At 53.6% G+C, this 24,858-nt stretch overlaps 2 protein-coding genes across 2 annotated transcripts; both read right to left on the bottom strand.

Annotated features, from left to right (window-relative positions):
- Positions 1-751: 751 nt before the first annotated feature.
- DLL3 (delta like canonical Notch ligand 3) lies at positions 752-9,881 on the bottom strand. Its single transcript, XM_036274186.1, has 9 exons — positions 9,813-9,881; positions 9,406-9,687; positions 8,482-8,539; positions 6,080-6,322; positions 4,587-4,804; positions 3,427-3,649; positions 1,539-2,136; positions 1,217-1,301; positions 752-864 (listed from the first exon to the last, which is right to left on the bottom strand). Exons 1-9 carry the CDS (start codon positions 9,879-9,881, stop codon positions 859-861), a joined length of 1,782 nt encoding a protein of 593 aa, XP_036130079.1. The 3' UTR covers positions 752-858.
- Positions 9,882-14,525: 4,644 nt separating this feature from the next.
- Positions 14,526-23,004, bottom strand: TIMM50 (translocase of inner mitochondrial membrane 50). The gene is made up of 11 exons (XM_036274188.1): positions 22,888-23,004; positions 21,336-21,492; positions 20,752-20,783; positions 20,515-20,536; positions 18,599-18,657; positions 18,387-18,506; positions 17,865-17,969; positions 17,665-17,763; positions 16,595-16,751; positions 16,184-16,290; positions 14,526-15,265 (listed from the first exon to the last, which is right to left on the bottom strand). Exons 1-11 carry the CDS (start codon positions 22,993-22,995, stop codon positions 15,164-15,166), a joined length of 1,068 nt encoding a protein of 355 aa, XP_036130081.1. The 5' UTR covers positions 22,996-23,004; the 3' UTR covers positions 14,526-15,163.
- Between the last annotated feature and the right edge of the window lie 1,854 nt (positions 23,005-24,858).

Below are 24,858 nucleotides of genomic sequence, written 5' to 3'. Positions count from 1 at the left end.
TTGTCCCCGGCCCTGGTTGGGTCGTGTGGGTGGCAACCACTCGATGTGTCCCTTTCACGTCAATGTTTCTTTCTCTCTCTCTCCCCCTCCCACTCTATCTGAACAAAATATCGAAGAGTGTCCTCGGGTGACGATAAAAAAAAAAGAAAGAAAAAGTTGTTACCTGGTGATGTCACAGGAAACCCTTCCTGAGGGTTTCCAAAACAAACATATGTATTTGTGGGAAAACTTTTTAAATAGAACAAAGGTGTGCACAGAGAAAAGACAGTCTCCCCAGGAATTCTTGTACATCATGGTGGGTGTGGACTGAGGAAGCAATCTGTCAATACTTGGTGAAATTGGCAATCTCTCTCCTGGGTATATATCTGCGGCAGATTCTATTCCATTCAAAATATTCACTGTTCCTCCCTCAGAGAGGATTTACTTACTGCCCCACAGATACCAGGCTTAGCCATGCGACTTACTTCAACCAATACAACCGGAGCAGAAATGTTATGAGCCTCAGCACATGGTCCGCTATTCCCTTTCCCATAATGCCTGGAAATGTGCCAGACTGAGGCTGCTCTTAGCTTCACCCCAGAGTGAAAACGAGATGGAGCAGCCCCAACACCAAATACAAAGCACACACCCTGATGAGTCAAAGCTGATCAAAATAAGAGTCTTTATAGATGTCTCTGGAGAGAGAGAAGGGGGGGGGGGGTATAAATAACCATTATGTACTTCCAATGGTAAAATTCTCCAAGACACCCCTTCCAGCTTGAACTCCAAAGTATCTGAGACAGAGATTGGTTGGGCACCATCAAGTAAATACAAAAATATCCAGGCTCTGTCTCCGGGCACTGATGGAGAAGGAGCAGGTCAGGCCTAGAAACAAAATGAGTAGGAGGCATTAGAATGGGCTGCCCCCCCCCCACCCCCGCCCTCGCCCCCGCCCCAGTGAGGGGAAATCAGTAGAATCAGTAGAGAAGGTCTGCCTGAGGATCCGCCCCCCCCCCCCCCCCCGACCTCCTGAAGCCCAAAGGTCTTCCAAAGAGAAGGTAGCAGCAAGAGGGCTACCGATGGAATTAAATTGACTCAGAACTGAAAAGTGGGTTAAGGGCCTTCCAAAGACTACCCGCCTCACTGTACAGACATGGTAACGGAGGACTACAGGCAGAGCAGGGGCTGCCTTCCCCCGGCTGCACATGTTTGCAGAGGGAGTGGACGGGGTAGCTACCTCCCGAGCATAGGCCGAAGGAGCAGAGATGATGTAAATCTCTCCTGAGTCTCCATCTTCAGAGAGAGTCCAGTCTACCGAAGCGCTGCGAGGAAAAAACAGTAAGACCCAGGCTCTTTAAATTCTCAGATCGGGTCACCACCACCGAGGGGAACCCAAAGCCACCTGGGGGAACTGTGGAAGGACCCAATCAGAAAAGGGCTGGCGCGGGGACGACAGGAAGGGCACTCAGGAAGGCCCATCAAGGAATCCGGCCGACAGCACAAAGGGAATTGTCGCAAGCAGCGCGGAGGAACAAGGCATCCTCTGCGGCCAGCCTCACCTCCGGCCATCCCCGGAACCCTCCTGCGTCCTCAAGTTGTTGAGTTCATCAGGGAGCGCCAGGACCGATGGCTCCGGGGTCCCCGCCAGCAAGCGAGACCCAGTCTCTCGGCCAGGGCCACAGCGTCGCACATGGACCAACAGGAGCGCAGCGCCGGCCAACCCGGCGGCCACCAGCAGCCCCAAGGCCGGCGGCAAAAGGAAGCGCTGTGGGTCACCCTGCCTGAGGCCTGGCGGGGCCGCGGGCAACGCGCCTGCGCTGTCGTCGTCGTCCGCGCCGTCCGAGCGCACGGGGAACTCGCAGCGCGCGCCCATGTAGCCGGGCGCGCAGGCGCAGACCAGGCCGGAGAAGTGGGCGTAGCAGCGGCCGCCGTGGGCGCAGGGCCGCGCGGCGCAGGGGTCGGCGCGCTCGCGGCAGTCTCGGCCGCCGAAGCCTAGTGCGCAGGAGCAGCGGCGCGCGCCACCGCCTTCCAGGCACGTGCCGCCGTTGGCGCAGGCGCGGCCGGCGCAGTCGTCCAAGTCGTGCTCGCAGCGTGGCCCCGCGAAGCCGGCGCGGCAGCTGCAGCGCAGGGCGTGGCCCAGGTCCAGGCAGAGCCCGCCTGGGGGAAGGGGCGTCAGGGCGCGGCCCTAGAGAGGGAGCCCCCACCCCCACCCCCGCTCTGTCTCCACCTAACTCTGTGCCTGGAGCTCCCTGCCCGCCCCGACGTCTTGATGAACTCAGCCTCGTGGCCTGGCTGCGTCTCTTTCTCTGGGCTTCCACCGTACTTAGATCATGGAGAATTCCAGAACCACCTGGCCTTTGCCCGTGCCTCCTCCCTTTAGCTTCCCTTCTTCTCTCCCATTCTTTGCACATCTCTCCTCCCGAGCTCAGCCTTCAGGCCTCTGCTCAGATGCCTCCTCCTCCAGGACGCTTCCTCCGCCCAGCCTGCATGCGCCCAGCACAACCCTGGCCACTCGGCTCTAGCCGAGGGTGATCCTTTGGGCAGGTTCCCCCATGAAGGCAGGACCCAGGACTGCCCTGGTCACTGCTGGGTCCCTAGTACCACTCAGCCCCCCAATGAGGACTCAGTGTTTTGGTGAAAATTCATTATCATAAGAATGCACCAAACCCTTTACATTCATATTTAAACTTTTAACATCGAATTCAAATCAGGTCTCTCCACTGCTCTCACATCTCCTGTGGCTCCATCTTTCTCTGGGTAAAACCAGAATCCTCCCCTATGGCCCATGAAGTTCCACAGGATCGGTCCTGGTCACCTCCCCGACCTCCACTCCCACCACGCTCCCCTCACTCACCGCCCCAGCCCCACGGGCTTCCCTGTGGTCTTCAGCTGCACTGGGCACCTCCCTACCTCAGGGTCTTTACAACGTGCTGTTCCCTCACCTGGAACACAGTCTTTCCCCAGGTCCCCACAGTGCTCCCTCCCTCACTACCTTCAGCAAGGTTTTCCCTAATCATTCTAGCTAAAATGTCAACCTGCCCCCTCGTACATACTTCCCACCCTGTTTCTGGCTTTATTTTTCTTAGTTTTTATCACCATCTAACCTCCCACATAATTTACTTATTTGTCTTGTTTATTGTCTATCTGTCCCACCAGCTCTACGAGTACAGGGGTTTGGATTTCATTCCCTGCTGTATCTCCAGTGCCTAGAACAAAGTCTAGCGCACTGTAGATGCTCAATAAATATCCATGAGCTAGGAATATCACCTCACCCATTTGACAGAACAAACTGAGGCTGGGAAGAGGGGCACTTCTCCAGGCCACAGGGCTAAAGGAGGCAAAGCCAGGGTTGCCACCCGGGACTGTGTGAACCAAGCCCCGCCTTTGCCCACTGACCATGCAGGGACCCCCACCCCCATCCCTGACATTCTGGTCTCCCCACCTCACCATTCCGGCAGGGCTGCAGGCTGCACCGGTCCACCCTCTTCTCACAGTTGGAGCCTTGGAACCCAGGCGGGCAGTGGCATATGTAGGCAGAATTGGGGTCTGCACCTCCCACACACAAGCCACCATTGAAACAAGGTCCATCAGCACATGTCACCCCGCTCACCTCACACTGCAACCCGTAAAACCCACGGGGACAAGCACATTCGAAGGACCCGGGTGTCTCCTGGGCAAGAGCAAGAGGACCGGATTGAGGTCTCCCTGGAGCAAAATCCCACCCCCCTCCTTAGTCTTAACCATGGGGGCTGCTCCTTGTCAGGTCCCACCTCCCAGCATGCAGGGGCCTCACCTGGAAAGTCCTCCCAAGACAACATGTCCCTCCATTCCATGTTTCTGTGTCTGCCCATCCAACCCCACAGGGAGGAGACTCTGGAGGCCCAGAGAGAACCCATTCCCACCTCTACACCTTTGCCTACCAAATGCTGCCTGCCTAGTCTGCCCTCCCCAATTCTGTCTGCACAGCCAGTCTTACTTTGAGCTTCTAGCTCTGAGCCCCCCTCCTCCACGGAGCCTTCCCTGGACCTCCCCTTCACAGGCTCTCCCCCTAACTTGAACCCTGAGTGTGTCTCCTTGTTCCGGGCTGGCAGTGTCCAGGGGGCCCACTCTGGGCTCTACATTATCCCGGTACACACCAGGCTCACCCCCACAGCCACACCTGTGCTTACCCCAGGCCGCTTACCTGGTCCACGCTCTCCAGTCACCTACCCGCAGCCAAATGGACTTCCGAAGCCCTAGCCCTGGGCCCATCTCCAGGAAGCCCTCTCTGAGGTGCCCTCACCCCAAATCCCACACCACCTGGCCCCACCGCTCCCTACCTTGAGTCCAGAGTTGTTCTCTGTCCCACAGGAGGGACAGTTTGTGGCCCCCACAGGACTCATCGTTCCCATACCACACCCTTAGGTGCCAGCCACTGGGTCTACTCTGCCCAATACCATTCCTAACACCTCATCCTAGATGCAGACTGGACACCTCTGGAAGCCCTCCCCTGACAGCTACTCGAGCCCTCCCCAGGCTGCTGTCTCATGGAGCCCCGGTCAGGGGGGGGTGGGAACTCCCAGGGTAAATTATTGATCAGGATAAGTTGGGAGGGGGGTGATACTAACACTACAGCTGCCCCCATTGGCACACGGATTCCCATCACAGGGCCCAGGACTGGAGACGAGGCATCCAGTGACAGCCGAGGACGGGCCCCTGGAGCTGAGACAGGTGCTGGTGGACACAGGGACTGTGCAGAGAGGCCCAGTCCAACCCTCCAGGCATTGACATTCATCAGGCCGCTCACAGAAGCCATGCTCCGGGCTGCAGCCAGCTCGGCATGCCGCTATGGGGGACAGAGAGGCAGAGGGAAGAAGAATATTGATGAGGGCAGAGTCAAGAGGATAGAAATCAGAGCGGTTTCTAAGTGCTTTCTGTGCTACCACCTTGTTTTGTCCTGTGACAGACAACCCTCTGGGCTAGATGATATAGCAACCCCCAGTTAACAGACGGGAAACTGACGCCCGGAGAGGTGGGATGACTCGCCCAGCTAGAAAGTAGAGGAGTTGGGCCCAGGCCATTGGGCTCCAGAGTCTGTGCTCATGGATGAAGAATGGAGTGGGAACTCTCAGGTCTGAGCTTGGAGAGGGACCCTGGCCTTTTAGGGGAGGTGGGAGGGCCTTGGATTACGGCAGGTGGAAAGACCTGGATTAGCCCAGCAGTCCTAGGAGCTTTGGTGGGGCTTAGAAATTTGGGGAGTGTTCTAAGGATTCCCAGGATGGAGGTCGAGGATCTCAAGCTTTAGAAAGCAATGGGATCTGCCCCTGGCCGGTTTTGCTCAGTGGTTAGGGCATCGGCCTGCAGTCCAGAGAGACCCAGGTTTGGTCCCCGCTAAGGGCACTACCTCAGTTGCAGTTTGTCCCCGGGCCTGGTTGGGGTTGTGTGTGCGGCAACCACTCGATGTGTCTCTCTCACATCAATGTTTCTCTCTCTCTTTTCCTCCCTCTCTCCCTCCCGCTCTACCTGAAGATGAATGCAAAAGTGTCCTAGGGTGAGGATTTAAAAAAAAAAGAAAGAAAACAAAGGGCTCTGGCCTGTGTTTACAGGGAGGAAGGATGAAGGATCCTTTGGGGGGGACTCCGAGGGGTTTCCAAAGTTCCTAGGTGGGGCTTCGAGAGAGCCCCTGGAGTAGAAGAGCTGTGGTGGTCCTAGCATCTGGAAAGAGGTGTGGGTATGGGTTAGGGGAGGAAGGGGGGTACCAGAATTGGAAATGGGTATGGGGTTTCTATTTGGGGCAACAAGCGGGCTAGGAAGAGGGAAGGGGACTGCAGTGCCCAGGCAGGGCTGGAGAGAAGCCTATGGTCCTCAGTTTTCCAGAAGCAGGTAACTGGATCATGGGAGGGAGCTAAGGCCCACGAGTGAAACTAGAGTGGGGCTTGGGGTACATGGACAGCAGTCAACGGCATTCCCTCGTTTCCCAGAGTGGGGTCCTGGGGTACCTGGGGAGGGTTCTCGAGCTCCCAGTTCCCAGAAGAGGGCAACCGGGGTGCAAAAGAGGCCCGGGGACGATGAATGGAGCTAGAAGGGCAAGGGATGAGTTGGGGCAAAACGCAGGACTCACGCGGCGCCTCGCACTCGTCCTCGACCGGCACGCAGGGGAGCAGTCCCGGGCCGCACCGCGAGGGGGCGCTGCGCGAGCGGCAGAGGCGCGCGCACGCGGCCCCGACGGCCGGCGGCTCGCAGCGCGCTCGGTAGGAGAAGCGCAGCTCCCAGGCGCCTGCGCGCTGCACGTCCTGAGCCCAAGGGCTCCCGGCCGCCAGGCGGCGCCGGCCGGCCACGCGCGCCAGCAGGCTCCAGGCGGGACCTGCGGGGAGAAGAGCGTGTCGCTGGAATGGGCCCGGCCGGGTCGCGGCTGCACCCAGCCTCGCTGTAGAGTCAAAGGGCGCCCGCATTCTTCCTGGCCCCTCTTAGCGCGGCCAAAGCACCCCCTTTCAGCCTGAGAATGCCAGTTACATCTTAGTGATGCCAGTGAACCCCGAATGCGCCCTGGGATCCTTGATGTCGCGATCCCATCTAGTACCTAGTGACCATCATGATGATCACAGTTCTTCCATAGAAGCCGAAATACCGCAGAGTTTGTCCCACGATCTTTGTATATTAGGGTGAGACCGCTAACACCCTGTGACATTTGATATCTCGATACAGCTAAGGAACAATAACGGGTCTTTTACTGTTGTTGTTAATCCTAGTTCGAGGATATTTTCCCATTGATTTTTCTTCTCTTTTTTCTTTCTTTCTTTTTTTTTCTTTAGAGAGAGAGTGGAAGGGAGGGAGAAAGAGAGACATCGCCCCGGCCGGTTTGGCTCAGCGGTTTAGAGCATCAGTCGGAGCACCGAAGGGTCTCAGGTTTGATTCTGGCCAAGGGCACACACCTTGGTTGCCGTCACCCCGGCCCTGGTGGGGTCCTGTGGGACAGTGGGAGGCAACCAATGTGTCGCTTTCACATCGATGTTTCTCTCTCTCTCACCCTCCCACTCTATCTGAAGATAAATGGAAAAATAGCCTCTGGTGAGGATTTTTTAAAACAGAGCGACATTGATATGAGAGAGACACATCAGTTGGTTGCCTCCTGAGCCTAACACGGGCGGGGCTCAAACCTGCAACCCAGGTACTGCCCTTGACTGGGAATAGAACCCGCAACCCGTGGTCCAGGGGCCGACACGCTAACCTCTGAGGCAATAACAGGTCTTTTGAAGTGAGGTCATAATACCCCCAAATTGCCTTGGGATCTTCCTATATCAAAATGGTAACAGAGACCCAATTACTAAATCATAAATTACCCTTATTGCTTGATGCCTTAGGATACTGAGAGAGTGGCAGTTTCCCCCCAGCAAGGCTGTCAAACCCCAATCTATATATTTTTTAAAGAAATTTTTGTGGGACTTTTATAATTTCACTTTTACTTTTTTTTTTGGTATGTGCCCCTAGCGGGAACCGAACCCAGGACTCTCTGGTCCACGGGCCGATGCTCCAACCACTGAGCCAAACCGGCCAGGGCAAACTCTAATATTGTACCACAGTTTTCTATATCAAAATGATGACAGAATCCCCACGTGGGCCTTACATGACACCAAAGTCCCCTCAAATTAAGGATAAGGTCACCCCATATCCCTCCCTGAAACTTTTTCTCAATATTTTCTCTGATAAAATTGCAACAAGTTTGTCCCCGGCCCTGGTTGGTTGTGCGGGTGGCAGCCACTTGATGTGTTCCTTTCACATCGATGTTTCTCTCTCTCTCTCTGTTCCTCTCTCTCCCTCCCACTCTACCTGAACAAAAAATGTCCTCGGGTGAGGATAAAAAAAAAAAAAAAATTGCAACAGCCCTGGCCGGTTTGGCTCAGCAGTTGGAAAGTTGGCCCGCGGACCGGAGAGTCCCAGGTTCTCGATTGCAGATTGTCCCCGGCCCTGGTTGGGGTCATGTGGGTGGCAACTAGTAGATGTGTCTCTCTCACATCAATGTTTCTCTCTCTCTCTTCCTCATTCTCTCCCTCCTGTTCTATCTGAGGATAAATGCAAAAAATAAAATAAAATTGCAACCGCCCATGCTCCCTGGGACCTCTATACAGACACACTAACAGAGCTTCGTCTACAAGAACCAAAAGTAACGTATCCTTGGTTCTCAAAATTAGATGGTGACAGAGCATGACTGTCATTGTGAGATGCCCTGTCCTGCTCTGATGGCTTCAGTTCCAAGATAGTAAGTGCTTCCTCCATGGACCACAGACGCCTACACCCAGGACCACAGACTCCTACACCCAGGACCAGGACATTGCTCTATCGATGTTCCAAGAGCCCTGGAGCTATCAACACCCAGCATGACCCTCCAGGAGCTCTGATGACATTATGGGCCCAGCAAGCCTGTGGATGCCTCACCCTACAGACTGCCCCAAGTCACTCTCCTGGACCTGATGTTGAGCCCCAACTCACACACTACACAATAGTCCCAAAACTGACGACACTCACCTCCAATCTGCTCTCCTAACTCTTCTCTCCAGGTTTCAATGATGAGAGAGAAGGTGCCCTGGAAGGGTGAGAGGAAAGAATGAAAAACAGTGGTCAGGGGGACTTGATGAAGGCCAGAGGTTAAGGGTGATGCCCATTCCAGGCACCAGGCAGGCAAGGGACAGTTCCCCAAGGTGCTGGCTCAGGGGAGGAATGGCAGTTTTGGCTTTTTTTTTTTTTTTTTTTTTTTTTTTTTATTGAGCGCTTGGTAAGGACTATATTCAAGATAACCAGGTTGAATCCCTCCAAAGGGACTCGTGAGGTACCATGATGTCCCCATGTGACAGATGAGGAAACTGAGGCCAGAAAAGGAAAAGGTACTTGCCCCAAAGGACAAAGGTCTAAAATTCAAATACAGGTCTGTTCACCTCTGTGCTTTTGGGGTTGTGGGATGGGAGAAGGGATTTTGGAGGTGAAAGAGTCATGAATACAGGCCCCAACAGAAAGATCTAAGAAGGGATAAGGTGAGAGGAGATTGGGGGTCTCCAAGACAGAGTGTGGGAGCGTCCCTAGGTGCAGTGAGATGGGAGATAAATATAAGAATCCCAGTATTTAGGGATTCCCAAGGAACAGAGGCAGGGTTCTGTGAATTTATGATTTCCAAAGGGTGAGTTGGGAGGTTCTGGGAATTTGGGGTCCCAAGATGCAGGGCTGGGATCATAACATTTTGGATACCTAGAGGGCAAGTTGGAGTCAGAAAAGTTGGGGTCCCCAATGGGTAGGGTTTATGGTTCTGAGAAAGGGAGTTTTGAAGTGGTCGAGTTACTGGTCTGGGGATTTGGAATGTGGGGGACAGGGCTTGGACCTTGGAAGTTGGGAGGACAGAAAGAGGTCCAGGTTTGGGTAAGGAACCCAGCACGGGGGTGCCCCGGGGCCGGGTCTCACTGGCCAGGCATCCCGGAAGGGCACGCGCATGAGGCCGGCGGGCAGCGGCAGGTCAGGCGCTGGAGCCCGGGGCTGCTCGGTGTAGACCGGTCCACGCGCGTTCAGCGCCGCACCCAGGGCGCACGGAGACTCCGCGGCCTCCTCGGAGACCCCTGGCTTCAGGCAGACTCTGAAGAAGAGGCGGCAGGGCCCCCCGGCGCTGCAGGGGGGCTTGGGGGCCCCCGGGCCTGGTCCCGGCCGAAAAGAGTGGATCTGAAGCTCGAAGACGCCGGCCGGCCGCGCCTGGAGCGGAGGGGGCACAGGGTGACCGGACCGCGGGTACCCACGCGCCCAGTCCGCCCCGCACCTCCTCCCCAAGACCTCCGGCTCTCACCCCCTCCATCCATCCCTTTCCACCCCGCTCTGACCTGGGGAAGGAAAAAGAGCGCCAGGATCACCGTCCGGGACAGGAGTTGGGGCATCCACGGGCCGACCATGGCCTTTCTGGGGTCTGAGGAGCCGCAGCTGCTGGCTCAGGAGCTTTATATCTGAGGGGACGGCCCCGCCCCTTCAAGCGGTCGCGGGGCTCCAGGAGACCCTGGGGGGGGGAGGTCGAGGGGAAAGGATGCATGCTGGAGCGACCTAAGTTTGTGTCGTGGGCACAGGCAGTGTGGTGAGTGTGCATCACCTTGTGTGGGGTCGTGGGCGCGACTGTGTGGCTAAGGATGGGGTAGGGTTAGGCCCTACCGTGAGGGGTTATAGATAAGATTCTGTGGGTGATGGTGTGAGCAAGAGCTACTGGAGGGTGTTCGTGACTCTGAGTGTCTAGGTGAGATTGTGGCTCCACGTGTGAGGCAGTAAACAATCTAAGATTCGGGGTGTGTGTGTGTGTACACGCACCCGCCCCAGCACCTACATGAGAGAATGGAGAGGTATGTGACTTCACGATTGTGTGGTTGTGTGGCTGCGTGGCTGCGTCTCTGTGCACGTGTAAGAGTATATGAGATCCTGGGCCACGGGGTATAGTCCATATGACCCTGTGGCTTTGTGGTCTGTGCAGGTCTAGGTAGCCGTGTGGAGGGAGTAGGGGAAGGTCTGCAAAGTTGTGAATGACTGAGTGTGGGAGGTCCATGGGCGTAGCTGTGGACATGGAGAACCGGGGTTCTTTGTGGACTTGCGTGTGTGTTCCCCTCCCCGAGATAACGCCATCCTCCCAAACCCGCATCATGGATGCACAGACGCCAGGGCGAGGAGCCCGGTCTTCAAGGGGGCTCCCAGCTGTATGTAAATGCCGCCATCTGCCGGGCAGCCGCGCCCCTCCCCCTTTGGGTTGCAGCTGGGCAGTCCGTTTGGCCTCCGGAAGGTGTGAGGAGCAAATGGGCAGGAAATTCCGTCTTCACATATCAAGGGCCAGCTCCGCACTCCAGGATGAATGGGAGGCGTGGGTGGGGGTGGGGCACGGGCCCTCCAGAAGTCCCTTAGTATTCCAGGACGAAGGCCAGGGAAGCCAGTCAGGAGCAGATGTTCCAGCCCCACTCACTGTGCAAGATGCTGAGCAAAGCCCTTTAGATGGAGTAAACTCTCCCCCACCCCAACAAATAAAATAAAAAGTTTAATACTTAGAGGCTAATAATTACAGGGGAATATACAGGTTCAATTTATATACATATTTTTCTTTTAGTGAAGTAAGACAGAATGAAGAATAAAACATAGCCCAGCAGAGCCAGGCATATATTAAGTTCTAAGTAATTTTTTTTCTTTATTGATTTTATTTTTTTGATTTTTTAGAGAAGGGAGAGGGAGATAGAAACATCGATGAGAGAGAAAATCGATTGGCCCCCGTCCTGCATGCTGCCCCCCCACTGGGGATTGGACTCTCAACCTGGGCATGTGTCCTGACCGGGAATCGAACCAGCGACTTCTTGGTGCGTGGGTCGAAGCTCAACCACTGAGCCACACCAGCTGGGCAGTACTTAGTCATTTTTAATGCATGAAAGAATTCAACTCAGTTTTCTCTTAATCCTGAGGAAGGGAGGCATGGGTTTTGAGCAGAGGACCATGGTCAAATTGTGCAGAACATCCCAGATTCCTTTGCACAGGTTTTCCCTCTACTATGTTCTCACCAGTCAGGCCTCACCTCCTGTAGGAGGTCTTCCCTGACACTCCAAGGTCAGGCATCTCCTGAGTTCCCACAGACTCCTGTAATTACTCTATCCCAAACCTGACTACTCTGACCTCTGGGGTCTTTCTAAGCACACATCTGACCATGTCCCTCTCCTGCAGACTGTCCCATGGCTCCCCAGTGCCTTTAAAATGTACTTCAAGATTCTGAGGTTGACATGTGAGGCCCTCCTTCTACATCCACCCTACTCAAACAGGTTCCGTGGCCCCAAAGTGTAGTAGTAGGACCAATTACTGGGAGGCAAATTAGGCCCTGTACTGGGGTAGGTGGAGGGAGCTTCCCATCATGAGACATTCAAATGGAATTTGGACAGCCATTAGAACCAGCTGTGAGAGAAGACAAATTCCTGCCCTGGATAACTTGAAAAGGTAACAGATTCCAGGTCTGATATCACAAAAATTTTAAAGATCATAAAAACAGCCAGCCTTTATTGAGGGTCTGTGCCAGGCATAACAGTGTTTCATGAGAATCATCTCACGTCTGCGTGTGAAGTACTTTAAGGGATTTGAAGTGTCTTTTTGGCTATTCAGGACTTTTCCTTATGTGCCCACAGAAGGCCATGCTGAGGTGACATGTGAGCAAAGACCTAAAGAAGGGGAGGGAGTAAGCTATATGGATCTAGGAGGAAAACATTCATGGCAGACAGAACAGCAAGTGCAAAGGCCCTGAGGTGGCCATGCCTGGCACACTTACACACATGGCTTTCCTCATTCTATTTTGGTCTCAGCTCAAATATACTATCCCAAGTCCTTTCCTAACCATTCCATCTCCTTACCATATTTTATTTTTAAGTAGTTTATTAATTTTTAGAGAGGGAGGGGGAGGGAGAGAGAAACACTGATATGAGAGCAAAACATTGACCAGCTGCCTCCTGCACACCACATACCAGGAATCAAACCCAAAACCCAGGCATGTGCCCTGACCAGGAATCAAACTGACCACCCTTTGGTGCATACTGAGCCAGCCACACCAGCCAGTGCTATTTTTCTTCATGCATTTATTACTCCAAGAAATGGCTAACAGTTGTCTTCTCCATGAGATTATCAGCTCCACCAAGTCAAGAGTTTTTAAAATCTGATTTGCTCACTGCTGCCCTCTAGCTCCTAGAACAAGGCCTGGCAGTTGGTGCTTAGGACACAGTGGATGAATGAGGGAGGCATTATTAACCTCTTATGATGAAACTGAGAGACTTGAGACTTTGTCCAAGATCACAGGGCTTGTAGATGGTGTGTGACATGAGAATTCAGACCCTGTTGGGATATACCTTAACAATGCCTCAGTCCTGCCCTTCGGAGGATGCCATGATGCAGCCCCAGAGCATTTTAGGAAGACATTCTAGGCCAAGGGATGTAAGCAGTGCCTCACAGGCCGCCTGCGCACAAGTGGAACCTTCTCCTCCCCTCCAACCTCGAGCAAGTGTGGCCTGACAGCACCATCCCTAAAACAGCACCAAGGTTTGGGGGAGAAGCCTGGGGGAACCCACTGGGTACTGAAGCACGTGCACCCCCCAGTGCCAGAACCTTAATCCCCAGGAGCCATTCTTGACCACTGGGGGACAGGGGCCAACGGGCAAACACATTTCCTCCTCTCATGCCCTGTGGGCAGACAGATCTGAATTACATTTCAAAAGGCTCCTCAGGTTCCATGGGACTGTCACCCACACCCACTCACCCACACCCACGCAGCAGGCAAGCACACACTTGTGGTGGCTCTCCCTCCGCCCACAACTCACTCTTCCCAGGATCACATTGCCCAAACACGAAGCCTCGGTCTCCACCTTGGCCTCTGATTAACACAGTCTCCAATGCTCAAAGGTAAGTGGAAAATAAGCAAGCAAACAAACAAAAACACAGGCCCCTCCCTCTGTCCCTCGTAAGTCCTCAAACCAGGAAGTCCTAGGGACATTGAGGAACCATTCCCTGTGTTATAGACAGTACATCTTGGGGTTTGGGGGTGCATGTCTTTTTTTTTATCCTCACCCGAGGACATTTTTCCATTTTTTGTTCAGATAGAGTGGGAGGGAGAGGGAGAGAGAAACATCGATGTGAAAGGGACACATCAAGTGGCTGTCACCTGCATGACCCCAACCAGGGCCAGGGACAAACTGCAACCAAGGTACATGCCCTTAGCGGGAATCAAACCCAGGTCTCTCTGGACCGCAGGCTGATGCTCCAACCACCGAGTCAAACCGGCCAGGGCTGGGGGTGCATGTCTTAATTCTTTGTAGACGTCTGTGTACCTTTTCAAAAATCTAGAGTTCAGAAGTTCAACCTGGCCTATCAGTTTCAAATACATTTTAATTATTATAACTACCACCAGAGAAGGTCTTTAAAAAATATTTAACATGGAGCCTCACGTACTAACGCCAAATGCTTGCTGCAGCAGCAGAGGCTGGGTTGGCCACAGGAGGGCTGCCAAACTAGACAGGTTATTTCCATCGAAATAACCAGTATGGCCTGGTAACAAGGCCCATGTGAGTCTACATAGAGCCTGAATAGGAAATGTCCCCTTTAACCCGCTAACCACTCTACTAAGATAGATACTGTCATCACCTCCATTTCACAGAAGAGAAAACCGAGGCAGAAAAGTGCCTTGTCCAAAGTTCACACAGCTACCATTTGAGGGCCTCCACAGAGCGCCTCACTCAGCCCTCAAGCCTAGTGTGGGGCAGGTACTGTTATTATTTTATAAACGTGGAAACGGAGGCACTGAGAGGTGAAGTAACTTGCCCAGCATCACAGTCAGAAGTGGCAGAGCTTGGATGTGAACTTGGACAGTCCGGAACTCATACTCTTAAATAATAAGTGCTGTGCAATCAGGACCTCGGAGCCTCATGTAGCTATTTATAATTAATTAAAATGAAACAAAATGTAAAATTCCATTCCTTGGTTCCCCCAGCCACATTTCAGGTCCCTGACAGCCGCCTGAGGCCACTGGACAGTGCAGATACAGAACGGCCCGAACGCCCAGAAAGTCCCGTGAGTGCTGCTGCACAGCCTGCCTGTTTTAATTAGAAGCCAACATTTAAATGTTGAGGAGACTTAATATACAAACCCCAATTTCTGGCTTCCACTGAAAATCAGAAGATCAAGCCACTATACCCACCTGTCCACGGGGCCACGGCTGGCAGAGCTGAGCAGCGGCTGCTCTGGAGATCCAGCCGATCTCTGTCCACCCGAGTCCACTGAGCCCACGCTTCACATATCCACACAGCAGCCTGGCAGCTACCTGTCTTTAAACCCCCAGGACAGTCCTCTCTTCTCCTTTCCACAGATGAGGAATCTGCGGCCAGAGAGGGAGATGCACTTTTTGCAGATCACACAGCACGTGGGAAGACTCAGCCAAAGCAGGGACCCAGGTTTTCAGATTCCCAGGCCTGGGTTAAAAACCAGCCCTGATCCACCAAAGCACCCTTTCTGGGCTTGGCAGCTGATCACTCAGACCTCACCCCGATGCCCCCATCTGGAGACTCTCCGGACACAGGAGTATGGCGTCTGGATGGACTTTATTGGACATGTGGCTGCCCAAGCCGTGGTCTGGGAGCACTGCAAGCCTGGGGTCCGGGACTCAGGCACTGAGTTTGAGGAGGCCCAGAGGTCAGGGCTGTTTAGAGCGAGGCCACAAGCGGCTGGTGAGAGAGGCGAAGAACAGATTCTGCTTGCTGGGCTTGGAGAGCTCGGCCAGGCGCTGCTGCTCCTCCTGGGGTCGGGGCACAGATGGAGGAGAAGAGTCAGCCAGAGTGGGGAGAGCCTCCTCCGACTCCCAGGTCCCCAACCCTCAGCCCAGGAGCCACCTTCCCTCAACCTCTGCCCAGCCCAGACCCTTTCCCCAAACCCCAGAACCCCAGCCCAGACCTCGAGAACCCAGCCCAGACCCCTTTCCCCAAACCCCAGAACCCCAGCCCAGACCTCGAGAACCCAGCCGACACTGGCAGCAGCTAGCTCTGAGCCACAGGAGCCCAGACTCAATTCATGACCCCCTTTCCTCAACCCTGGGCACCTATTTACCCCAACGTGGATGCTGAGCCCTTTACCAGGCTGTGCTGCTCTGCTCCCTGGGCTCCCAGTGCCTAGCCCTGAGCCCTTCGACCTCTGTGTGGATGTGGAGGATACCAGGCCCTAATCTCCCAGAAACTCCGGCCCTACTCCAAGGACCCAACTCAGAATTAGTCAACCTCTGCCTAGATCCCAGGGAATCTCTTTCCCACACTCAATCCACACTCAGCCCTACTTCCAAGTCACCAGGATCACATTAGACCACCAGAACTCCTTCCCCAGATCCTTGGGCCAAGTGTCCATAGGTCCCTCTTCCCAGACCTGACCCGACCCATGGTCCACAAATAACTGGGGCCCCTAGACCAGCTCGAGACCATCAAGGACAACCCCTCTCCCAGACCTATCTCAAATGCGTGGTTTCCTGCCTCCTTTTCTCGGAGCAGGTGCAGAATCAATTTGTCCATTATTACAATAGCCCTACAGGTCACGTGGTATGGAAAAGAGGGTATTTGGTCAAGGCCACACAGCCCAGAGCTGAGCCAGGCTGCTCCAGGGCTCCACCTTCAGGAACCCAGGGGACGACTATGGTGTCCCCGACCTGGGCTGGGATCTGAGCACCCACTTGCTCTAGCCGGCTTTGCCGCTGTTTGAAAGCCTCCAGCGGGTCATCCTCCAGGGCGTAGTGCTCCAGCACGGTCCGGACATCCTCCACACCATTCAACGCGATAGCTGGGGGTACAGCAGGTGGGGGTCAGCCAGGCTGAGGGCCAGAGGCAGGCCCACAAGGGTAAAGGTCAGATACTAGGGGGTCAGTGCTACCTGAAATGCTTCTCAGCACTTTCAAAAGGCTCCCCTAAACATTCCTAAGGAGCACCCCAAACATTCTAAGCTTCTAAAGATTGCAAGATGCACTCGTGGACCTCCCAAATCTCAATTATCCAGTTTTACATGAAAAGCCAGAATCAAGTGGCTATCATTCCTCTTGCGGGTCAAAGGCTCTGGGGAAACAGGCCAGGTCAGGGGTCAGCCTCACTCTTAAGGAAGGCAGACAGGTCCAACAAGACCCGGTCATCGGAGTCGCCATCCCAGGGCCGAAGTGCAACACCATTGTATGGCTGTAGGCGGAAGGCTTCCTTCTTGCAGTCCACAACTACTACACGGGCTGGGTCCCGATTCAGACACGAAATGTCCTAGAAGTAGGTGAAAGGTCAGATCAAAGCCTATGTCCCTTCCCACCAGGAACCCACAGAAGAGACAGAGAGACAGACAGACACACACACACCATTGCGTACTGGGATCACTATAATGGAGCCTCCCAAAGACCAGGCTGGGATGATAGCATCAAATCCCCCAGGAAGCCAGTCACACAGATTCCTGGACCCAGGGCCCCTGCAGACACAGGTTGATTTGGAGCCTCCCTGGGGAAGGAGCCAGGCACTTGTGTGTTCAACTACTGCCCCAAGTGACAGCAACATGTTGAAAGTCTGTGCACCTCTCACCCAGATAAAGAGGTGCGGACAGATCTAGAGCCACATAGGGACTCACTCAGAGACGGGCACTCAGAGACCCCTTCAAAACCCTCAATCGCAGTTCACGTCCTTCAGAACCTTCAAGAACTATACAGACCCACCAACATACAGTGAGAAGCCCCACAGACACCTAAACACATGGGAACTTGGACCCAGACCCACAAAGAGACCCATTCACAGACCCACGAACTCCTGGACCCGGAGACATACTGCTGGTGACAGCAACAGACCCCAGGTCAAACAAACCCCAACCAAGTCTCAGATACTATAATTACCCAGTACCTGAGACACTCAGTTCCAGACACAGAGAAACAAAAACAGCTTCCAAACCTCATGTCCCCACCCCTTGCCCCCTTGGGAAGATCCCATTTCCCCTCACTCCCACTGCTAGGTTCTGGGGAAGGAAGAAGGGCCCCGAGGCCTAGCTCAGGGTGGGGGCAGGCTGGTGTCCTGCCAGAATAAGACCTGGAGCAGACCCAGCAGGACTGACACTAGGGCCAGAGCTGGGTCCTCTTTCTCAGTGCCAGCCCCAGCCCCCAGTCCTAGAGATCCACCCATGGCCCCCCTACGGCACCTTAACATGGTGGCCATCCATGTATCGTGTTGCGTCCCGGAAGAGGCGGTAGGAGATGAAGCCGTGGGGGTCCACGCTGTCGATGAGTGGAAACGCAGTCTGCAGTGCCACGGAGGGAGAAAAGGGCAGACTGAGCCCTGGCCTTGCAGTCCCTTGTACCGCCCCCACGTCGACCACCCCTTCCCTCCCCAGGGGCTCACCATGCCAGTCTCTGACGTAAAGATGACGATTTCATACAAAGGGGCGAGCTGCTGGAATAAGGTCTCGATGCCTGGACGCTTCTTAAACCTCCAGCCAGTGGCCAGCTGGGGAGGCAGTAAGAACAGTGAAACCTAGACCTAGAGGTCTCCAGAGTCCTCAAGAGATCAAAGACCCAAAACCAGAGTGCTCTCCCCATCTTTATGGCTCTTGGGGGGCGGGGGGTTCAGAAGGACATGGCTGTGACTGAGGGTCTGGGATTTTGGAGGGTCTGGGTCCCGGGATAACAGCTGGCCCCCTGCAGCACGTACTGTGCCAAGGCACACTTACAACAACCTCCGGGGAGGGGCGATCACAGCTGAGAACAGAGGCAATGAGAGGAGCCCCTTCTCCCCAAGTTCACACAGCAGAGCTGTGGCTAAACCCGGACTGGGGCTCCCGAGTCTATGCTCCTAACCACACCATCATGAGCTGGCCACCCAGGTCTATCCAGCGTCCCCAACCACTGCCTTCCCAGGACACACCGACCACTCAGGGTGCAGGAGGACGCCGGTGAGCTCCAAGACCAGCGTGTAGGGCGGCTGGTAGTACGGCTCCCGCAGGGGGTCTGGGAGGAGGCAGGGGCTGGTGGGCTCGATGATCATCTGTGGTACAGGGACAGAAGGAGGGCACTGAGACAAGGAGCAGAGGGCCGGGGACTGAAGGGACAGGGACTGGGCCTGGGGCTCCTGCTCACCTGTCTATAATCTTTGAAATATTTGTATGTCCGGCGCAACTGCTGTACCAGAATTGGATCTAGAACATGAGGGTACAAAGGGATTTCAAGATAAACCACAGTTCAACCTCTGGACAACCAGGGCTTTACTTATCTACCAGACACAAACAGGTCTACATACCCACCTGGTCTGAACCAGCCGAATTTCTAAGTCCAAAGGTAGAAGGCAGTGACATAACCACCAGACGAGAACAAAGTACTTCTTCACCTGCCCAGCTTTAACTTAAATACTTCTATCTATACAGTAGAATGTTTATACATCTGCCCACTTATAACTCTGCTGACATGACACCACTATGTTCAGTACATCTGGAACCACTAGGCTTAAAGATTTGCCTGCTTTAAGCTAGTATGCTGAGTCTAGTTAAAAACTATGGACATATACACACATCTATGAACTTTAAACCAGTGGTTCTCAAGTAGGAGCAATTTTGTTTCCCCTTCTTCTCAGGAAATTTGGCAATGCCTGGAGACATTTAAGATTTTTTTTTTTTTTTACTTATTGATTTTAGAGAAAGGAAGGAAGAGGGAGAGAGACAGAAACATCAATAAGAGAGAACATCAACTGGCCGCCTCCTACATACCACTGGGGATTTGGCCCACAACCTGGGTATTCCTGACCAGGAATCAAACTGGCGACTTCTTGGTGCATGGGTCAATGCTGAATCACTGAGCCACACTGGCCGGGGCTGGAGACATTTTTGATTGTCAAGGTACTCAGCTAGTGTGTTGAGGCCCAGGATGCTGCTAAACATCCTACAATGCACAGGATACTCCCCAACAACAAAGAATTATCTATTCTAATGTATCATCAGGGCCACGACTGAAAAAATCCTGGTTTAAGTGAATTTACTGAATCCCCAGCCAGTGTGGCTCACTGGCTAAGCACTGACCCATGCACCAAGTTGCCAGTTTGATTCCCAGTCAGGGCACATGCCCAGGTTGTGGGCCTGATCTCCAATGGGGGGGTGGGGGTGGGGGGAGAGCATGCAAGAGGCAGCCAATCGGTGTTCTCTCTCATTAATGTTTCTCTCTCTCCCTCTCCCTTCCTCTCTCTCTAAAAATTAATAAAAGGAAAAAATAAATAAATGAATTAGCTGAATCTAATTTAAAGGAGAACACTTACATAACTGCCTACTTCAATGCAGTATTTTTAGTTTTAAAACCCAAAACATTAAACCAGCTAAGCTAGTAAACACATATTCTAACCAGTTTAAATCGGTACATTAATTTGTTTAAACCAGTACAATTCTGTTTCTGCCCAGTTAAAACATCATATTTACCCACCTGCCCAGTTTAAAACAATGCATCAATATGCTAGTTTGCAAACCTCCCAGCACAAACAGGTGGCTTTCTGGACCTACCAATTTTATTTTTCCCCTGGGAAGGGCCAGGTGTAACAAAACTGACAACTATTCTCTATTACCAATTTGTCAGAAACTCCTCACCAAAAGTTGGTTAACTAACAGGGGGAGGAAGGAAGGAGGCATTGTTTTGGAAATGAGGAGCTAGATGGGGTAGGGGCTTGGGGGAAGAAAGAGGCTGTCATAAAGAGGAGGGAGTTAGGGGCTGCATATGCTCAGATCTAAGGCACAGGAAGGCATGTGTGTCTGGCAATAGACAGCGCCTTCTCCCGAGTACTCCCATCCCAGACTCCCCTCCCCCATCTGTCCCAGACCATCTGCTCCTGGGCTAAGGGGCCAGGAAAGGGGACTGGGGCTTTGTAATGCCCCTCCCCCTAAAGCCATACAGCTGCTGACTCCCCTACCCACCAGCAGGAGGAGGAGTCAGGGGCACCATATGGGCAGGGAAACATCCCTACAAATAGCAGAGTAAGGAGGGTCAGAGAGCCCCAGAATTTGTGCTTGTTTACTCACCATTGTCGAATTCATCAGGAATCTATGAGGTAGAGAGAAAAACTGAGGGTTTGGAATGGCAGAGGTAAAACCCCAACACACCCAAAAAAAGAATCTCCAGGGCCCTGAAAGGGATTGGCAAAGGTGCCTGGGAGGGAGAGATTCACCCAAACCAGAAATGAACCTGAACAGACCAAAGGGGAGGGTACCCACAGGATGGGGCCCCTGGCAAGTCCTCTGGGTCTCTTCCCCCCTCACCTTGGCACCAGTTTCATCCACAGAGTTGTTTCCTGCAAGGAAGACAGGAATGAATGAGAGGAATTGGGACCGTGTCTCCTGGGTCTTGAGGGAGGAAGAAAGTAGGGGGCCTGGACTCTTGGTGTAGGGAAGAGGGCTTGAAACATAGTCTCCTAAGAAAGGAGGACTGAGAAAGGAGGGGGCTTGTAGCCGGGATCCCTGAGTTTCTGAAAAAAGAAGTAATGGGGCTGGGTCTCCTGGGTCTCTGAGGGATAAAGGGCTTAGGGAGGGCTGGGGTTTTGGGTACAGGGGAAAGAGGCAGCTTAGGAGACTGGTTCAGGCCTATCCTTCCCCATCTCTTTCCCTCTTCCCTGTGGCCTAGTGCAGAAACCAACTAGAAACAGTGGAACCTGGAGCAGAAGGGATAGAAGGGAGAAGAAAGGAGATTTCCCCCTTTCCAAGGTAGAAGTTCTAGTTGTCTGCCCTACTGTGGGAGGAGCCCCTGAATGATGATGGATAAAGCCCTTAGGGTAAGCAGGGGAAGGTTCTGCAGGAGAATAAAGAGCCAAAAGAACAAAATTGCAGGACAGGAATATGTCCCTCACCGAAGATATAGATGACACTCACGGTCCCACCGGCCCCAAGCAGCCCAGCAAGCCAGAGTGCGACTTTTTTGGCGTAGCTGGGACCCTCCGTGCCCCGCTGCTGTTGTGATCCCTGGGCCTGGGCCTTAGTGCTGGGACGGCTTCCACTCTCCTTAGTCTATAATTGAGAAGGGGTAGATTAGCCAAGTGAGGAGAAAGTCAGGATAGTTTAGGCACCCTTGTTGGATAAGAATCAAGGTCTCGCCCTGGCTGGTTTGGCTCAACTGCTAGAGCATTGGCCTGTGGTCTGGAGAGACCGGGGTTCGGTTCCTGCTAAGGGCATGCACCTTGGTTACAATTTGTCCCCGGCCCTGGTTGGGTCATGCGGGTGGCAACCACTCGATGTGTCCCTTTCACATTGATGTTTCTCTCTCTCTCTCTCTCTCTCTCTCTCTCTCTCTCTCTCTCTCTCTTCCTCTCTCTCTCTCTCCCACTCTACCTGAACAAAAAAATGGAAAAATGTCCTTGGGTGAGGATTTAAAAAAAAAAAAAAAAAAGAATCAAGGTCTCGCCCAGCTGGTGCGGCTCAGTGACCCATGCACCAAGATGACACCAGTTCGATTCCCGGTCAGGGCACATGCCCAGGTTGTGGGCCTGATCCCAGTGGGGAGCTTGCAGGGGGCGGCCAATTCATGTTCTCTCTCATTGATGTTTCTCTCTCTCCCTCTCCCTCTCTCTCTCAAATTGTTAAGTAGAAAAAAAAGGAATCAAGATCTTCAGCCAGGAAGCAGCCACCCACATAGCCTGTGGGGTTGTACCCCTGGAGAATGATCAGGTCTCTCAGAGAGGTCAACAAATACTGTTCCACTCCAGGATACTAAGGATTCAAGAGCTGATAGGGCGGGTGCCCAGGATCCTGGGGGCAAAGGACTGGATAACCTGGAGCCCAGAAAAGCAGGGCGGGGAGATGAGATCAGGGAGCCTGGCTCAACACTGGCATGCCAGGCCCAAGGCAACGGAGGACCCACGAGGGGAAAGAACAGGGAGTTAAGGCACCTCACGTCTGGGGCTCAGGATAAAGAGGGGAAGAGAATGCGAGCGCGGACGGGGGTGGGTGCAATCGCTCGTCTGGGGGTTGGAGTAGGGTACGGAAATGCTGGACCTGGAGGTCAGAAACGTTGGTTCTCAATCAACATGGAGGCAGGTTGAATCAAGGGTCCGACCATCTACTTCACCACCACTGGGAAAATCCTCTCAAGGCCAAGCTGGGATCCCAGCGTCCCGACTCCTTCCCCCTCAAGTTGCTACCTGAGCGGTCAGAGATGAGGAACAGGTGACCCTCCTCCCCCGGCTCCCACGTGGTGTCCAAATGAAGTGGAGACCTGACAACACACTTGAGCCCCCAGCATCTAGCCCTGGGGAGCAAACGCCGGCCACCCCGGGAGGCTGGGAAAAACCCGAAACGCGGCGGAGTTCCATTCAGCACCCTAAGGTGCTGCGTCCCCAAACCTTCGGGCGGCGGCGGTCCACCCGGAACTCCAGGAAGGGGCCTCTGCACCCGGAGCCCACTCACCTGGTCTGAAACCCGAGGGGACGGTGTCATCAGCCTCGCGCACAACCCCCGCGCGCCAAGCCGGAGCCCGCTCCCCAGGCGCAGGGACAGCACCGCCGAGGCCGCCATCTTGCGCTGACGCCACTCGGCCCCGCCCACTCGCCCCCGTCTCTCTCGTCCCCGGGCCGGGGCTTCGACCAATGGGTGCGCAGGGGCGGGACGGGCGGACGGCAGCCGCAGAGAGACAAAGGGCCCGAGAGGACAGCCCCCGCTCGCCTACAGGACGGAGCGTCAGCCGGCTCCACGCCCCTCTCGGGCTCTGCGGCACTTCACCGCCCCGGACACACGACCTGCTCAGAGGTCAAGGTGGGCCCGTAATGAAGGAATCCTAGGACTGCCAGCCCCCCCAAACTCGCTTCCTCAGCGTGGAGCCGGGAGGCCCATCTGTCTCTTCTGTTCTCAGAGCCCTTTCTTGCCCTTCCCCCCATGAGCATCTTCTCGAGGGTCTGGAAGGCCAACCATTTCTTGGGTACCTGCCAAAGGAACAGCGGCGTGTCGGGCGGGGTCGGGAGTGGGGGAAGTCTGCGAATTAGAGGCCAGAGGTAGCCGCGATGGCTCTCCTTAAGATTATTTTGAGGGGGATATAAAGTCTGATAGTATTTATGTAAACTTTAAAAACATGTCAAACGACCATGTAACATATAGGGGTACGTATTATGGTAGTAAAAATACAGAGTTAGTTAAAAGACAAACAGGCCCAGCCAATGTGGCTCAGTTGGCTGCACGTCCTCTTGTGCACCAAGTGGTCCCAGGTTTCATTCCCAGTTAGGGTACATGCCCGTTTCCAGTTCGATCGCCAGTAGGGGGCATGCAGGGGAGGCAGCTAATTTGTTTCTCTCTCTCTGAAATTAATAAAAACAGTAAAAAAAAAAAAAGACAAAGGAATTAGGGTTGTGGATACCTCTGCAGGGGAATAAACTGGGGGTGCTGCTAAAGTGGGTCCTATGTGGGAGATACTGTTTCCTGAACTAGGTGATGGGGACACAGGTGTTCCTGGTATGTATCTTTTTGAACATGTGAAATATATATTTTTAATCCTCACTTGAGGATATTTTCTCATTTATCCTCAGGCAGAGTGGGAGGGAGAGAAAGAGAAAAACACTGATGGTCTGGCCAGTGTGGCTCAGTGCTTGAGCGTCAACCCATGCACCAAGAGATTGCCAGGTTGATTCTGGGTCAGGACACATGCTCAGGTTGTGGGCCTGATCCCCAGTAGGGGGGCATGCAGGAGGCGGCCAATCTGTTCTCTCTCATTGATGTTTCTCTCTCTCCCCCTCTCCCTTACTCTCTCTCAAATCAATAAAGGAAAAAAATAAAGAGAAACATTGATGTGAGAGAGACACATCAATTGGTTGCCTCCTGCACAACCCCAACCAGGACTGGAGACGAACCTCAACCGAGGTACACGCCTTGGCCATAATCGAACCTGAGACTCATTGGTCAGGCCGACGCTCTACCACTGAGCCAAACTGGCCAGGGCGAACATGTGAAATATTTTATAATTCATTTTGTTGCATTTGTAAAAAGATGTATCAAATGAGGAAGATGAAGGAAGGTCAAGGTACTAAGTTACATTCTCTACACTGCTCCCCATACTCCCCAAGCCATCAGACAAGCTACAGTAATTCTGGTGTCACTGCTATGTGGGCTCAAGAGAAGGGACCATCAAATGCTGTATACCATACCACAGGAGAAACAGGTTTCCTGGGGCGGGTAATGACTGATTTTCACACAACACAAATGTAAAATGTAATTTCATCAATCACATGGCAGGCTCTGTCCCAATAACCTCTTTACAATGTCTTCTCAGACTCCTCTCCCCAATCATTTTCTACATGGGGAAACTGAGGCTTAGGTAGGACCATTATTTGCCCAAGACCACACAAGTAGGGTCTACAAATGACCCCTTACAAACCAGACCACACATACATA

This window comes from Molossus molossus, unplaced genomic scaffold (assembly GCF_014108415.1).
Source record: "Molossus molossus isolate mMolMol1 unplaced genomic scaffold, mMolMol1.p scaffold_m16_p_21, whole genome shotgun sequence".
Lineage (NCBI taxonomy): Eukaryota > Metazoa > Chordata > Mammalia > Chiroptera > Molossidae > Molossus > Molossus molossus.
The sequence above is the reverse complement of the archived record's forward strand: the minus strand, read 5'-3'. Positions and strand labels throughout refer to the sequence as shown.

Coding starts and splice junctions, on each gene's coding strand:
- TIMM50 (XM_036274188.1), bottom strand. CDS start 22,995: ATGGCGGCCTCGGCGGTGCTGTCCCTGCGCCTGGGGAGCGGGCTCCGG. Junction 17,764..17,864: donor TTACGTCAGAGACTGGCATG/GTGAGCCCCTGG, acceptor GTGGCACTGCAG/ACTGCGTTTCCACTCATCGA. Junction 15,266..16,183: donor GGCAAAGCCGGCTAGAGCAA/GTGGGTGCTCAG, acceptor CCCCGACCCCAG/GAGGAGCAGCAGCGCCTGGC.
- DLL3 (XM_036274186.1), bottom strand. CDS start 9,881: ATGGTCGGCCCGTGGATGCCCCAACTCCTGTCCCGGACGGTGATCCTG. Junction 9,688..9,812: donor CGCTCTTTTTCCTTCCCCAG/GTCAGAGCGGGG, acceptor CCTCCGCTCCAG/GCGCGGCCGGCCGGCGTCTT. Junction 4,805..6,079: donor GGACGAGTGCGAGGCGCCGC/GTGAGTCCTGCG, acceptor TGTCCCCCATAG/CGGCATGCCGAGCTGGCTGC.